Source organism: Cupressus sempervirens, chromosome 9 (assembly GCF_028749045.1).
Source record: "Cupressus sempervirens isolate cs-2001-9-10 chromosome 9, ASM2874904v1, whole genome shotgun sequence".
In the NCBI taxonomy this organism is placed as follows: Eukaryota; Viridiplantae; Streptophyta; class Pinopsida; order Cupressales; family Cupressaceae; genus Cupressus; species Cupressus sempervirens.
Window position 1 is genome coordinate 617,241,506 of NC_143126.1, and position 16,086 is coordinate 617,257,591.

The window sequence follows — 16,086 nt, forward strand, 5'->3', positions numbered from 1 at the left end:
CATCTCTAATGGGTTGCCATTGAAAAGAAAAGTCTTTTGCTGCCTCTTGTTTCTTTTCAAAGAGAAAATCATCACATTAGTTTTGCTAGTGTTCACCTGCATCCTTATCACCTAGCAGAAGACCTTAAGTGCCTTCAAGTGTTCTCTCAGACCGTCGATAGTTTTAGCAATTAAAATGAGGTCATCCGCATAAAGAAGCAACTTAATCACATACTTAGCTAACTGGACCCCATCGCCATTGTTTTTGTCAAGATACTCTTCTAACTTGTCAATATATAACCCAAACAAGGTAGGTGAAAGGGGGCACCCTTGTTTGACCGCTATATCGCTGCCAAAGCTATCTGACATCCCTTCCATAGTTCTGATTTTAGCAATGACTTGCTCATATAATTTACGTGTCGCAGCCCTAAGTTTAGTGAGAATTTTCAACTCTTCCATTCTAAGCCAAAGTTTGTCTCGTGGCACCGTGTCAAAAGCCTTTTTAAAGTCGACAAAGCAACAAAAGGCCTCTTTGCTTGGTGTGTTCTAAATCCTTTCAACTAAGAATCTTAGGGCTCGTTTGTTTGCTGGAATTAACCTGGAATAGGGAAACGGGAATAGGAAAATTGGAATAAATCTATTCCAATTTTGACCCAAAATGAGAATAAATCGAATTCCAAGTATTTTTTGGAATTAGATTTATTCTTGCATTGGACCAAAATTGGAATAGATTTATTCCAATTTTCCTATTCCCGTTTCCCTATTCCAGATTAATTCCAGCAAACAAACGGGCCCTTAGTGTTACCCATTATCAATAGTGGAGCGTTTTGGTGTGAAACCCACCTGCCCCTTCGCTCTTTTATCATCTGATTCAACCCACTTATTGATCTTACGTTCTACCATGCTACCAAAGAGCTTGCCCAAGAGGATGTTAATCATAATAGTCAAAAAGCCGCGCTCCCATTTGCGTTTAAATTGAAACAACCTACAGTTTTTGCTTTTGCTTTTTGTATTGATAAAAATACAACCAACAGCTACTCTACAATATTCAAATTCCGTCAAAATGAGACGAGAAAACATGAACAGAGCAAAACCCTTACGAATATAAGAATTACAGTGGCAAAGGAAGGAATGAGGCGAGAAGAGGCCGAAGAGGCTCTGAAAGTACTGGAAAAATGCCTTTACTCCTTGCGCTGGAGGCTGCGACCAAAAGTCAGGCGTCGCTTTTATTTGGGTATTTTATTTTTTCTCAGACCCCAATTGTTGTCAAAATATGCTTTTAACTTCTTTCATTTTGGTTTTTCTTTGTTGTTAATTATAAAGTTCTCAGTAGCTCTTAAAAGCATTCGAACATTCAATTTGTTGGGCATACAACAAACGTTTCAAAGTTCACTATCGATATGGCAGTAGAAAAATGGAAAGATGATTTGAGTTTTTGGTAAGTAGGAAAATTCACAGATATTTACAATTTCGTTTATTTGCCTTTAATAAGAAATCTCTCATATTTTAAATTTGCCTGGTACTCGTACCATTGGCTTGCTTGCCAGCAATAAGAAACACCTTTGCTAAGAATTTTGATATGGTATTTTCAGATTATTTGGTAAATTTCATAGATTTTCAAAATAAGCTTGGCGTAGCTGGCATAATAAAGAAGTGTTTCATTTTGCAATTTTTGTCTTGGTTGTTGTGATCGAAAGGTATCCTTTCTCTTAAATTCAACTCGCACTTGCACCTTTTGCACTATTGCACATTCGGTTATTCAGCTTGGACTTGCACCTTTCTTGTGAAACCAATGTACTTGCACCTTTAGCTTGGTTGCCATAATGGGTGCATCTCTTTTGGCATTGAAGGCATCCTTTCTACAATTGAAGGGCATCCTTTCTGTCAAATTTGCCATAGATTTGTACGATTGCTTAATTGTCATGATCAAAAGGCTTCTTTGGTTAACTTCACCTAAGGGTTACTCCTTTAGCTCAGTTCCAATAAATTAGCGGCAGCCCTACTGTCCTAATTACTCAAGGGTTGTTCCTTCAGCCTGGTTGCATTTAGTCGGAATATTCTGTTGATGTACACTGTGCTCAACAAATTGAATGTGGCATTTTATTTAATTTATAACCATTATTATCTTTCATGACATCTTGATCTGGGCCTCCTTTCAAAAGTCTCCGTAACTTTATCGCTTGAGCTCATCTCATTCTACTCAGGTTCGATATCATTTTTAATTTACCCCTAATTGCTTTAAAATTAAGGATTTTTATGAATTTCCTTTCATAGTTTTCCTTCCCATTTTGGTTAATGTTTATTTTATTATTATCACCGAGAAGCTATCAAATCCCAGCTAAGAAGAGGTCAAGCTCTTCCAAAGATGTGCTTTAAGGCTTTCATTCTGCAATTGAGGCCTTTTGCGTGAATGCCCCATCTCAACATGTAAGCCCAGTTGGAGAGCTGTCACATTACAAGATTTAATTTAGTCACGTCTTGTTACAAAAAACATGTTTAGATGTAAAAGTAAGATGTTCTGTCAGATGGTGTATATATGATATATCCATCTTCAATTTACCTTTAGCTTGCAATAATAGCAAAATCCCACCCTGTGGCAAACAATGAAGTATCATTTGATCTTTAGCTTTGATGAAATTTACAGTGAAAACAAAAACTATACTGTGTAAATCAAAAGCTCTCCACAGATGAAAAATTAGAGCAATATTAATGATACTGCACAGTAAAATGGTGTTTATTTTTTGTTAAGGGTAAAATAAGTTTTGAAGGAACCTGAAACCCTACTTACGAAATGCTGCCATCAGGATATTCACAGCTAACTAGCAGCCTACTGTTAGCCAAAACACAGACTAACACCAGCAAAAGCAACAACACAAAAACAAAACCTAGGAAGACTACTGGAGGTTCTTGAGGGCATCTGCCACTAATCCTCCAGAACATCCAGATTTTGATACAGATTTTTAATATCCCCTTAATTCTTTGCCAATTCTGCAGAACTCTTTAGATTTCCCCATGTACAAGTACGCAGACCCTTCTAGCAGCAACCTGGGTGTTTCTTTTTGCTCTCTCCAAATCCACAAAAGCATTGTCAGGTGATAGAAGCTTTTGCTTTCTCCACTAAGCACTTACTGCTTTTGGCACTAGTATATATAGCCTTAAGACTCAAGTTGATTAGGTTTACCAGGTGGTCATTAATCTTTTTCATCTTTGTCTTCAGTCCAACCGTTTCCTGACTCCATCATAATCAGTTTTCAGAGAAGTGACTTACTTAGCCGCATTAGCATTTTCATCTCATCACCCACCAGTCTAGGTGTGCCATCTCTCTTTGAATGGAGGCTATATTAGTTTGCATTGATCGAATTTTGATGTTGATCTGATTAATCTCTAGGAAGAGTCATTTAGACATTCAAAATTGGTCAACTGCAGCATCCCTGGCTACCTCCAGCAAATACTCCGATTCCTCTCTTTCAGCAGACAAGAAAGGGGAGTCCTAATGTAGAAAATGCACAGAAGGAGGGCGTATTTCTCTCTGATGACCAACATTAGGGGAAGGGGGGAGAGGAGGTACCTGGGTTAGGATTATCCTCCTTAACTACCATTTGAGTTTCCTTGCCCTTGAATTTCATAGCATCGTCTTTACCTTGCAATTCAACTCCAACAAAACCCATCGCCTGCAAATCATCACCAACTGAGACCTCATTCCCCAAAACCAAAGCTTCCCCTTTCACTCTTTATCCCTTCTCAGTATTCTTTACCTCCAACAACTGAGAAGTTTTATTTTCTTGGGAATCTGAATCAGCACCATTGGTATCCCATTCTTCATCCTTGGAGTTCTCATCATTAGAGTTTGTGCTTATCCTATCTCCTGATTCAGTACTGGAAACTTCCTCATTTGCCGGTATAGGGGAGTCACTCTTGCTTCTTATCATTGGAAGAGCATGGGAGGAATTTGACATATTCCACAATGAGGAGGATTAAAACCCTCATGCAAAAGAGGGTTTGTGCCTAAAGCGATTCAACAAGGCAAACTGGAAACCAAAGACTAGTAAATCTTCCATCTAATGTGAAATAATTCAGAATCACCTTTACCACTTCAGCCCATAGCTCCTTTGGGGTTTTAACCTGATATCCGCTCTTGCTTTCTTAACCAATCTCTTTCCTTCCTTGCATTTGAGGAAATTTTGGACAACTATCTTTAGTAATTTCTCGTCCCTAAATTTTTTTTCTCCCCTCAGTCGAGAGACCAATCACTTGGGCAATGGGTTCCTCTTTTATTTCCATAGTCTTACCATAGGCCATGAGAGTTCAGTCTTTCCACTCCTTCAAAAAGAGTTTGGTTCTTTGGGTTGGAAGTTTGAATCATGGAGGCATTTCAAGTAACTAGTAACCCCACACTTCCACAAAATCATCCACACCTTATTGTTTCTCTTGACATTGTCATAGGTGATGGGCTTGAATTTGTTTCTTTCACCACCCATGGATATAAGAAACGAGCAGGTCACAATTAGACTACATGACTGTGAAACCACCATCCTCAACACCTCTAATACCATTGGCTGATTTCCCCTAAATGAAAAACTGGGATAAAAACTGCCCACAATTTGTGTGGCCATCACGACTTTGCATGGATAATTAATTTTGACATTATAATCCCAAGCCACACGAACTCCAAAGGGGTATTGGCAATGAGCAAAAAGTTAGGATATATCACCATACTTGCTATTAATCAAATCAAGCCTTATGATATTTTGTACACTTATGGTAAGGGTTCGTTTTATTACGAAGTAATTGGAAAATATTTGCTTGTTATTAACAAAGACCAAGAGGTCAATATATACAAAAAAATAAAGTGATGTTTCCTTAGGAAATGATGTGAAGAATAGAAACATTCTATTCTAGGTAAAAGAAAGCTAAAAAAGCTAACAGATAACTACAACTAACTAAATATTAGAAACATTCTAATATTTACAATAGATTACAATTAACTAATAATAGACATTTATCTATTATCGTAATACTCTCCCTTAATGGTTAGTCTATCCACAAGACCAAGTTGTCCTCTGAATTTGACAAACTTATCAGGACCAAGAGGCTTGATGAGAATGTTTGCAGTCTGATCTGTGGTAGGAACATACTGCAAATCTATTGTCCCATCTCCAACCAGCTGTTGTATGTAGTGACAGTGAACATCCACAAGCTTGGTTCATTCATGGAAGACTGGATTTCGGGCTAACTTGATAATGCCTTCGTTATCAACAAACGGAGTAGTCGGTCTTGTTGGTGACATCTGCATATCCCCAAGCATCTGACGAAGCCAAACAACTTCACATCCTGCCTTAACAGTCCCTTGTATTCGACCTCTGTAGAGGAGAAGAAACTGCCTGTTGCTTCTTATTGGTCCATGTGACGGCACCGGATCCCAAACTGAACACATATCCAGAAGTTGACTTTTTATCGTCAACAAAGCTTGCCCAATCTGAATCTGTGAACTCAGTGAGTCTAGGATTAGAACTTCAAGAGTAAAGAAGTCCATAATCTGAAGTGCCCTTCACATAATGAAGCACATGCTTTGTGGCCATCCAATGATCAACCTTGGGAGTTGTCATAAAGCGTGAGATGTAGCTGATTGCAAAGCTGATGTCAGGCCTAGTATCAGAGAGGTAGATGAGGCTGCCTACTAGTTGCCTGTATGTAGTATCATCAACGAGAGGAGAATCAGACTTGGCTGATAACTTGAGACCTTTGTCTATGGGTGTAGATGTAGGCTTGCAATCTTGCATATGAAATTTGTCTAACAAAGCCTTGACATATTTGGACTGATAGATGAATATACCAAAAGATTGTTTCCAAACCTCAACACCTAGGCAATAATGCATGAGCCCAAGGTCAATCATATCAAAAAATTGGCATAAATTCTATTTGATTCCCTGAATCAAAGATTTTGAATTGCCATCATCCACATAAATAACCAAAAGGATGATGTCACTGTTAGTAGTCTTGATGTACAAATTTGAGTCAGAAGAACTCCTCTTGAAGCCTTGATTGTTGAGGTACTTATTAATTTTTATGTACCATGCTCGAGAGGCCTGCTTCAAGCCATAGAGAGCTTTTACCAATCTGAGAACCTTATGGTCTTTACCAACAAACTTGAAACCAGGAGGCTATGTCATGTAGACCTCTTCATGGAGATCACCATTAATGAAAGCACTCTTGCTGTCCATCTGATGAACCTTCCAGCCAAACTGTGCTACCATGGCTAGGACTAATTTGATTGTGCTCATCTTTGCATTAGGAGCAAAGGTCTTCTCATAATCAATGCCTTGACGCTAAGAAAAGTCCTTCGCAACTAAATGAGCTTTGTACTTAACCAAAGTACCATCAAATTTGTATTTGATTTTGTAAACCCATTTGCATCCAATAGGTTTCTTCCCAAGTGGAAGATCAGAAAGAACCCAGGTGTTATTCTTCAGCAGGCTCTGGTGCTCAGATGTCATGGCCTGTTCCCACTTTGGAATTCCTTTAGCCTTAGAATATGTTTGAGGTTCAAACACACTATGAATGTTGGCCACAAGAGCAAAGTTAACAGACTCTATAGGTTTGCTATTTTTTTGAGTAGTTCTCCCATCAATGAGCTCATCATCATGAAGATCAGCAAGTGTCTTAGCCCACCACTTAGGCCGGAGAGGAGAAAGATCAACATTAGTATCAGGAGATGCTTGGAAGAATCTTGATCAAACTTAGGTGAAACATCAACAAATCGAGGTGATATTACAGGAGAAGCTGGAGGTGTCTGTATAGGGATCACTGATATAACTGGAGCTGCAGGAGTTATTAGAGCCCTCCCATTAGGTAGACCTAATGGAAGCCAAACTCCCAAATCATGAGCCTTCATAGGCTGGTCTGTTGGATCTGGAACAGCAGAAACAAGCATGAAAGGTCCTCACTGCTCATCAAAAACTACATCACGACTATAGATGAGACGAGATGTCTCAACAAAGTGGTAGGCTTTGTGAAGACTACTGTATCCATCAAGCATGAGTTTCTGACTTTTGGCATCTAACTTGGTGCATGATGCATCAAGGATCCAAACAAAAGCAAGGGAGCCAAAAACCTTCAAGTGATTGATTCTGGGCTTGTGACCTGACCAAGCCTCTTCCAAAGTTTTACCTTTGACCGCCACTGTGGGTGACCGGTTCAAAAGATAAACTATAGTGTTGACTGCTTTTGCCTAGAACTTCTTCGAAATCGGAACATGTTTGTGTTCGAGCATGGATCGAGCCATCTGGATGATTGTTCTGTTTCGTCGTTCAACTACACTATTCTGTTGTGGTGTGTGGGGTGTGGTTAATTAGCGTTTGATGCCATGAGTATCCAAGATGCTAGAGAAATCATTTGAACAAAATTTCCCCCCATTGTTTGATCTAAGACTAATAATAGATTTCCCAGATTCTTTTTCAACTAAAGGTTTAAACTTTTGAAATACATGAAATGCATCTGATTTCTTTTTAAGGAAATACACCGACATTTTTCTATTGAAATCATCAACAAACAACAAAAAATACCTAGACCCAAGAACAGAAGGAGTGGCCATAGGGCCGCAGATATCGGCATGAACAAATTGAAGTACCTGAGAAGCTCACCATGAATTGCACTTGTGAAATGTGTACGATGTTGCTTCCTAGCTTGGCTTGCATCACAAACTCTAAGCTGCTGAGTCTGAATCTCTGGCAATCCAAGGACAAGCTCATCCCGAGCAAGCTGAGAGAGATAATGCACATTTAAGTGCCCATATCACTGATGCCAAAGGGTGCTAATAGATTGCCGCCGAGCAGCCATAGCTAAGTCCTGAGAATCACCAGAATCAGTAAGTCGGAAAAGACCATGATCCTCAAGACCCATTGCAACAGTAGACTGTTGCCTGATCAATGATGGTACATTGATGTGAATTGAAGGTGACATCAAAGTGTGGAGAATGTTGCAGTAACTGACTGACTGAGAGTAGATTTAGTTCCATCCCTGGAACATAGTACACATCGAGGAAAATGAGATTCCTGCCAGCAGATTGAATTTGAATGTTGCCTTTGCTGACAACGGTGTACTCTTCTCCACCATAAAAAATAATAGCATTTGAATAAGGCTGGTAGTCTATAAACCAGCCTCTACGGTGAGTGAAATGATGAGAGGCACTTGAATCAATGCACTAGGCAAACGACTTCACATGATCTGTAGGTCTTTTAGCCATAAAGGTGTAAAAGGCAGATTTCGTTTGTTCAGTGTGCTCTGCATTGATTGCTTTGGTTTGCGAACTTGATTGCTTAGATTGTGCAGCTAGGCGTTTTCGACATTCAACCTTCATGTGACCATACTTGTGTGGCAATAGTTGCATTGAATGTTCTTCCTTCGGGAGCCGTCTGAAGCTAGAGCAGAAGACTTTTGTTGAGACGACTGCTGAAACTTGCCTTTATCCATCTAAAAGGATTTAGCAGCAAAGACTTTCTATGTGGAGAGGTGGAGTTGGAATTGCTATTGAACTGTTGTTTCCACTGATCTTGTTGAAGCAAAAGTGTGTAGAGATCAGTGAACTTCAGATCAACACCAGAAAACATGATGTTGAGAGTCTCGATAAAATGCTCATAGGACTTTGGTAAACTCCTAAAAGTGATAACCACAATGTCTTCTTGCGATCGATGGCAAGCAACTGATCACGGATTTCTTGAATCCTATTCAGGTGTGCCTGGAGCGAGGTTCGCTCATCCATGATAATAGAAAACAAAGTGTTCTTCAAGAAGAAAACTCTGCTTTGTTAGAAGTTTCATGAATACCTTTGAGATGTGCCCATATCTCGATAGTTGTCTTGCTGGATGGAATTTGAGAGAGCTGATCATCAACCACAGATAATTTGAGAAGCATCACCGCCTCTCAATTATTCAAATCCCATGTACCAGGAGTAGTGGACACTTCGTAACACCTAGAACAATTTGATCAGTATTCCGATATTCAAAAATTGCTATGATCCGCTGCTTCCAAGTGCCATAATTTTGACTATTGGATTTTGAGTTGTGTTCGAGCAAAATGTTTGCCAGAGATGCCATGACACATTTTTCAATGAAAAATCGTGAAAATTTGAGAAGGCCTGTTCTTTAAGGCAAAAAAATGGAAGACCTAGAAAATTTGGAGAGTGACACAAAAGAGAGCTCGAAAAACCCAGAAAGAATGTTGTTGGTTTTGGATTTGATAGCTCAAAAAAAATTTGAGCCCAAAAATTAGGGTTTCGAAGAAAACCCTAGTCAACAGCAATGGAGGCAAAAAAATTGCAGAAAAATGGTGTTTGCAGGCATAAAGATGCTCGATTTTTTTCAGAATAGAGGCGTTTTTGCTGAGATGACATAGAGGATGAAGAGTTGACACAAAGAAAGGAGATTCTTCACCCTAAAATCATGATTTTAGTAGATCCCCTATCAGCAAAAATGCTTGAAAAAAACAACCTCAAAAAATGGTGTTGTAGACGTTTTAGACTAGCCGTGAGTTGCTTCAAGCATGGGTTTTAGACACACGATTTGCAGAAAAAATCGTCTAGAGAAGTCCCGATTTTTGCAATCAAATGAGCTAATAAAATACAGTAATAAAATACAGACGTGATTTGCCAAAATCTTAGCAAATAATCTAGTCGCAATTTGAATTTGCCTGCAAAAAATATCAGCCACAATTTGCCAAATCCTTAGCAAAAAACCAATAGCTATTTTTTGCAGAGATTGTTCTCCAAACAAAACCCTAGTCGAACCTTAGGTGTTTTTGAAGCAAGTAAATTAGGAAAAAATTAATTTTGAGAATAAAAATTTGAAAATTTCAATAAGTAATTTTTATTTTGGAAAAAAAACTCATCATGCTCCGATACCATATTATGAAATAATTGGAAAATATTTGCCTGTAATTAACAGAGAGCGAGCGGGCAATATATGCAAAAGAATAAAGCGATGTTTCCTTACGAAACAATCGTAAAGAATAGAAACATTCTATTCTAGCTAAAAGAAAGCTAAAAAAGATAACAGATAACTACAACTAACTAAAAATCAGAAACTTTCTAATATTTACAATAGATTACTAATAGATTACCATTAACTAATAATAGACATTTATCTATTCTTGTAATACGTTTCTCTACTAACCAATCATGCTATTCCTAGAGACCCTGATATTGGCAAATGCATCAGCTAAAGTATTCCTCTCCCTAAAGATGTGGGCAATAAATACCTCATCAAAGGAACTAATTAGCATTAGAACATCATTAATTAGGATCTCTATAGACCCACTCACCTCTTCAAGCATTGTATTATATTCATGGAGTCACCTTTGATCCACATCCCCTTGTACTCTTGAGAATGAGCTTGTTTCAAGCCAAGATAGTAAGCAGCTAGTTCAGCTAGATGATTAGTTTGGATTCCTAGAGGGAGTGCAACTGCTGAATGAAGCAGACCAAATTCATCCCAGTGAAATGGTGTTTGATAAGTAGGAGATATTTTCCATAGCAAGTCAAATCCTGATATTGCAATCAGGATTTAATTGTATAGTTTTTGAGTCAAACTCATTGACCCATGTTTCATGAGTAGTGATTCAGACGAGTCCATCTCTCATGAGAATAAATGGAACACTTAGCACTCATTGGATCTAGGTAATGCTCATAGAGGTGAAGCAACGTTACTTCCCAGGAGGTCACCTATCTTAGTACTACTCTAGCTTGAGCGCGCTTAACTGCGAAGTTTCCTCCATGGTTAAACCCTCTCTGGCTTGCAACCCCATTTGCAAAACCTTCACCAAGTGTTGATGCGGATAAGTAGGAGATATTTTCCACAACAAGTCAAATTGTGATATTGCTATTAGGATTTAATTGTACAGTTTTTGAGTCAAACTCATTGACCCATGTTTCATGAGTAGTGATTCAAACGAATCCATCTCTCATGAGAATAAATGGAACACTTAGCACTCATTGGATCTAGGTGATGCTCATAGAGGTGAAGCACCGAGACTTCCCGGGAGGTCACCCATCCTAGTACTACTCCATCCTGATCGCGCTTAACTACGGAGTTTCGTCCATGGTTAAACCCACTCTACTTGCAACCGCATTTGCAAAACCTTCACCAAGTGTTGTGCCTTATGAACCATTCATTGGAAAGCCCCTTAAGCTCATCAACTGATAAGTGGGAGATATTTTCCACAAGTAGTCAAATTGTGATATTGCTATCAGGATTTAGTTGTGTAGTTTTTGAGTCAAATTCATTGATCCATGTTTCATGAATAGTGATTCACATGAATCCATCTCTCATGAGAATAAATGGAACACTTAGCACTCATTGGATCTAGGTAATGCTCACAAAGGTGAAGCAACGAGATTTCTTGAGAGGTCATCTATCTCAGTACTATTCTAGCTTGAGCGTGCTTAACTACAAAGTTTCCTCTATGGTTAAACTCTCTCTGCTTGCAACCCCATTTGCAAAACCTTCACCAAGTGTTGATGTGGATAAGTAGGAGATATTTTCCACAAGAAGTCAAATTGTGATATTGCTATTAGGATTTAACTGTGTAGTTTTTGAGTCAAATTCATTGACTCATGTTTCATGAGTAGTGATTCACATGAATCCATCTCTCATGAGAATTTATGGAACACTTAGCACTCATTGGATCTAGGTGATGCTCACAGAGGTGAAGCATTGAGACTTCCTGGGAGGTCCCCCATCCTAGTACTACTCCATCTTGAGCGTGGTTAACTATGGAGTTTCCTTCATGGTTAAACCCACTCTGGTTGCAACCCCATTTGCAAAACCTTCACCAAGTGTTGTGCCTTATGAAACATTCATTGGAAAGCCCCTTAAGCTCATCAACTGATAAGTGGGAGATATTTTCCACAACAAGTCAAATTGTGATATTGCTATCAAGATTTAACTATGTAGTTTTTGAGTCAAACTCATTGACCCATGTTTCATGAGTAGTTATTCACACGAATCCATCTCTCATGAGAATAAATGGAACTCTTAGCACTCATTGGATCTAGGTGCTGCTCATAGAGGTGAAACACCGAGACTTCCCAGGAGGTCACCCATCCCAGTACTACTCCAGCTTGAGTGTGCTTAACTGTGGAGTTTCCTCCATGGTTAAATGAACTCTGCTTGCAACCCTATTTGCAAAACCTTCACCAAGTGTTGTGCCTGATGAACCATTCATTAGAAAGCCCCTTAAGCTCATCAAATGATAAGTAGGAGATATTTTCCACAACAAGTCAAATTGTGATATTGCTATTAGGATTTAATTGTGTAGTTTTTGGGTTAAACTCATTGACCCATGTTTCATGAGTAGTGATTCACATGAATCCATCTCTCATGAGAATAAATGGAACACTTAGCACTCATTGGATCTAGGTGATGTTCATAGAGGTGAAGCACTGGGACTTCCTGGGAGGTCACCCATCCCAATATTACTCCAGCTTGAGTGTGCTTAACTACGGAGTTTCCTCCATGGTAACCTTCACCAAGCATTGTGCCTTATGAACCATTCATTAGAAAGCCCCTTAAGCTCATCAACTGATAAGTAGGAGATATTTATTACAACAATATCACAATTTGACATATTATGGTCTAGGAAAGGATGAAGCTGTTTGAGAAATATCTTTGCCTCCTGCTCTCGAATTGGTATTAATTGTGCACATTGTGTAAACAAATTTTTTTAATCTTCATTTTTTCTGTCTTCATCCAATAACCATCAAAGCTTGAATCTCTAAGCACTAGATAATTGTTAAAAAAGACATGTCAAGGGAGCATAATATCCATAGGCAGCGAACTTAATTGTGCACATTGTGTAAACAAAATTTTTTAATCTTCATTTGTTGTGTCTTCATCCAATAACCATCAAAGTTTGAATCTCTAAGCACTAGATGATTGTCAAAAAAGACATGTCCAGGGAGCATAATATCCATAGGCAGTGAACTTTGTCCCCCATCTTCTTCTAATGCATGTGTTTCCTTTTCCATTCTGGGTCCTGAGAGAACTTTATAATTTCTATAGCTTTATTTAGACAATTTGCTTCATAGATTGCATTTAGTAAAGGGAGGAAACTAATGAACTCCTTATCATTAATCTCACAGTTGCTATCTTTTGATAAGGAGTATAGCATGGGAACATAATCTTTTGGTAACATTGTTTTCTTTAGACAAATTCAAACCTGTCATCAATTTGTTGACTACCATCAAATGCATAGCTCTTGGTTTTTTGATTTGTTACATAGAGCTATCGAGAACAAAAGCCAAGACTCACTGTTAAAGAAGGGCTTAAAGAATTACTGATTCTTCCAACAAGTTGGTTGAATCATGTGATGAACTTGCTCATGAGTTTGTTGCTATCTTCTTTTCAAATGGAAGTTGAGCAAAACGAAAGTGACATTCTTAATCAGTTTAAAGTGTGATAGAATCTTCACGCACATTGTCCTCCAGTCAAAGATGCAGCTTGCAGTGAGGTGATAAAACCATTTTGTTGTTGCTCTAACTAGGCTTTCAACTAAAAGTTCAATTGCAGTATATTGCAAGCAACAGTGAAAGTTGAGATATGCTTATGAACATGCTGAGTGCCATTGCCATCTATATTTTTTTGATCGGTGATAATAATATTTTATTGATAAGAGAAAAATAGTTCACATATACCAGATAGCATTTCAGCACTTCTATAGTTCATCCAAGAAACTACCCATCAGATTCTACCCATAAGCAAAAACTTTCCCTACTTGCAGTTCATTAAGGAAAAGAGCTACTCATAAGAGTTCCAAGAGTTTTGACTCAGACATATTACATAATTTACCTTTAACAGCATAACCAAGCAGTATAAACACTGAAATAAGGGTCTGCAAATGTCATATTAGAAGTAGAAACAGAAACTTAACCTATTAACACTATTGATAGTCTTGACCATGCCACCACACCCACTTCTAGAACGAGGCTAAAGAAGATCCTCCTCCTCACTCACCAACCTTCTCTGCCTCTTTGCTTTCCTTGTCTCTGTAGCCAACAAGGAGCCCTATGGAACAAATAGGCCACCTGCAGCCTGCTTGACTCCCTTCCTTTCACCACCCAGTCGCCTTCCTGGCCATCCTCTTCCCTCTGTATCTGCAGCTCCTTCCTCATCGATATACTCCACACAATGAAGGGCTCCCCCCCATGGGAAACCTTGCGGAGTCACTGTAAAACCATAACATGGTTCTGCAAAGGCCAGAATTTGTGCCATCCCACCCATCCCACTCGGATTTAACAATAGCCCTTATTACTCTCATAGTCTCTTCCCAAGAGTCCAGCTGCATTGCCCAGGCCATCACCATGGAAGAGATATCAACATTAACCCGATAGCGATGATCGATTTCTGTAAAATCTTGCCCTAACAATTCCTCCAAAATCTCCATCAAAAGCTTCTCCTTGTTGCAGCAGCAAATACCTTTCAACCTCCACCTTGCAATAGCACCAGAAAAGGGTGCTGAAAATGGGCTGTTTATAGCAAAAAGTTACTTCAATTATTGAAGTCCTTGTGACAGCCCCTGAACGCTTTGCAAAGATAGACAAAAGTAAAATTGAACCCTCAAGCTTTATTTCTAGCACAATCGAGATATTATTGGATCTTTCTGCTGTTGCCTCCTTGTTTCATAAAACTTCAGTACTCTCACACATGCGAGAGGTGTGCCACCTAATTTCTCTTCTGCCCTTGTCATAAAACTCCATCATTTCTGCTTTGGCACCGAGTTGCCCAAAAAAAGTGGCTGATGGGAAGAGTTTTGGCTAAAGATATTGCCCACCATCTCTCATCATAAATGCAAACCTAGTCACTAATGTCTCCAAAAATCTACTGCGTTGATATGGAATTAAATTTGAATTCAAATTCAGTGTCTTATTCTAACAAAGCCTCCATTCAATTCCCAATAGTCCTCCATAAATTTCTCTTGCCTGGATTCCCGCAATCTAACTGATGTATTGGATAGCCTATCAAGCTCTTTATTATCTCTTGCTTGACATGATCAATCTTATAATCCCCAAATTCTTCCAACGGTCCCTTAATAAACTTTATATATATATATATATATATATATGTATATTCAAATACCAAACCTGCGAAATCCCATCTGATATTGCCATGACCACGACCATCGAATCTCCTTCAAGATGATGCTTTCGCACTTTCAACTCCTTTGTACTCTGAACTTTTAGTGCCGCCTGTATCTTTTCTTTATTGTTTATTCTATCTTTCAACCTCTTGGCCCCTATTGCCAAGGTATTACCCAACTCATCTCTAGCAATAAAACCCACACCAATTGGACCCTAGAACCTTTCTAGGCCCTACAAAAATTCACCTCCAGCCAATTCTGCTCTGGAGAAACCCACAGATCAGAACACACAACCGAAGAAGGATGAGCCCTTCCCAGCCCCTGAACAGGCCACCATTGCCATCTAATTTTTTTAATATTGATTGGTAAAAGGCTACTGTCATGATATTTTATTAATTTTTTAAATAATACATATATGTTTTTGCCCCATTCAAAGTGCAGGCAGTGGGGGAAAAATAATGATATTGCCATCTAATTTATTAGAATAATATTTGCTTATATTAATTTAATGGTCTATAATTTATTTTTTGGGTAGATTAGATTTTTTTCTAATTTAGTTTTCAATGTTCGATTGTTTCAACTTTCTTTAGGAAACAATGTTCATTTTTTAATAGGAAACATCAATAATGTAATTGCCTATATAATTTGTTTCATTCTTGCAATAAAATCAAGCAATAACCATTGTAACATGGTATCAGAGTGGGAATAATTTTTTAAAGAACTTTTTACAGAACTAATATTTTCCAAGCAGATTTTTAAGTGATTTTATTTTTCAAAGTTTTGTTTTGCTCGATCTCGTGCCTGAGAAACTAAAGTTTTGTAAAATAAATTTTCAAGATCACAGGTTTTCATGTTATGTCTGTGAAACTCTCTGATTTCTAGTTTTTTTTCTTGTGGAAGTCGTGTTTGCTGATTCACGTTCATTCTGATGTTGTGTTCGAGTCATCTTTACCTCGTTTTTTTCACCAAGCTGTTGTGTTA

At 38.4% G+C, this 16,086-nt stretch overlaps 1 protein-coding gene across 1 annotated transcript in view; it reads left to right on the forward strand.

Annotated features, from left to right (window-relative positions):
* Positions 1–854: 854 nt before the first annotated feature.
* Positions 855–16,086, forward strand: part of LOC149540222 (uncharacterized) — a 69,201-nt gene continuing 53,969 nt past the window's right edge. The window contains exon 1 of the mRNA XM_089801358.1: positions 855–1,213. Coding sequence (XP_089657484.1) covers positions 1,111–1,213 — 103 coding nt within the window. The 5' untranslated portion in view covers positions 855–1,110. The remainder of the gene's footprint in view (positions 1,214–16,086) is intronic.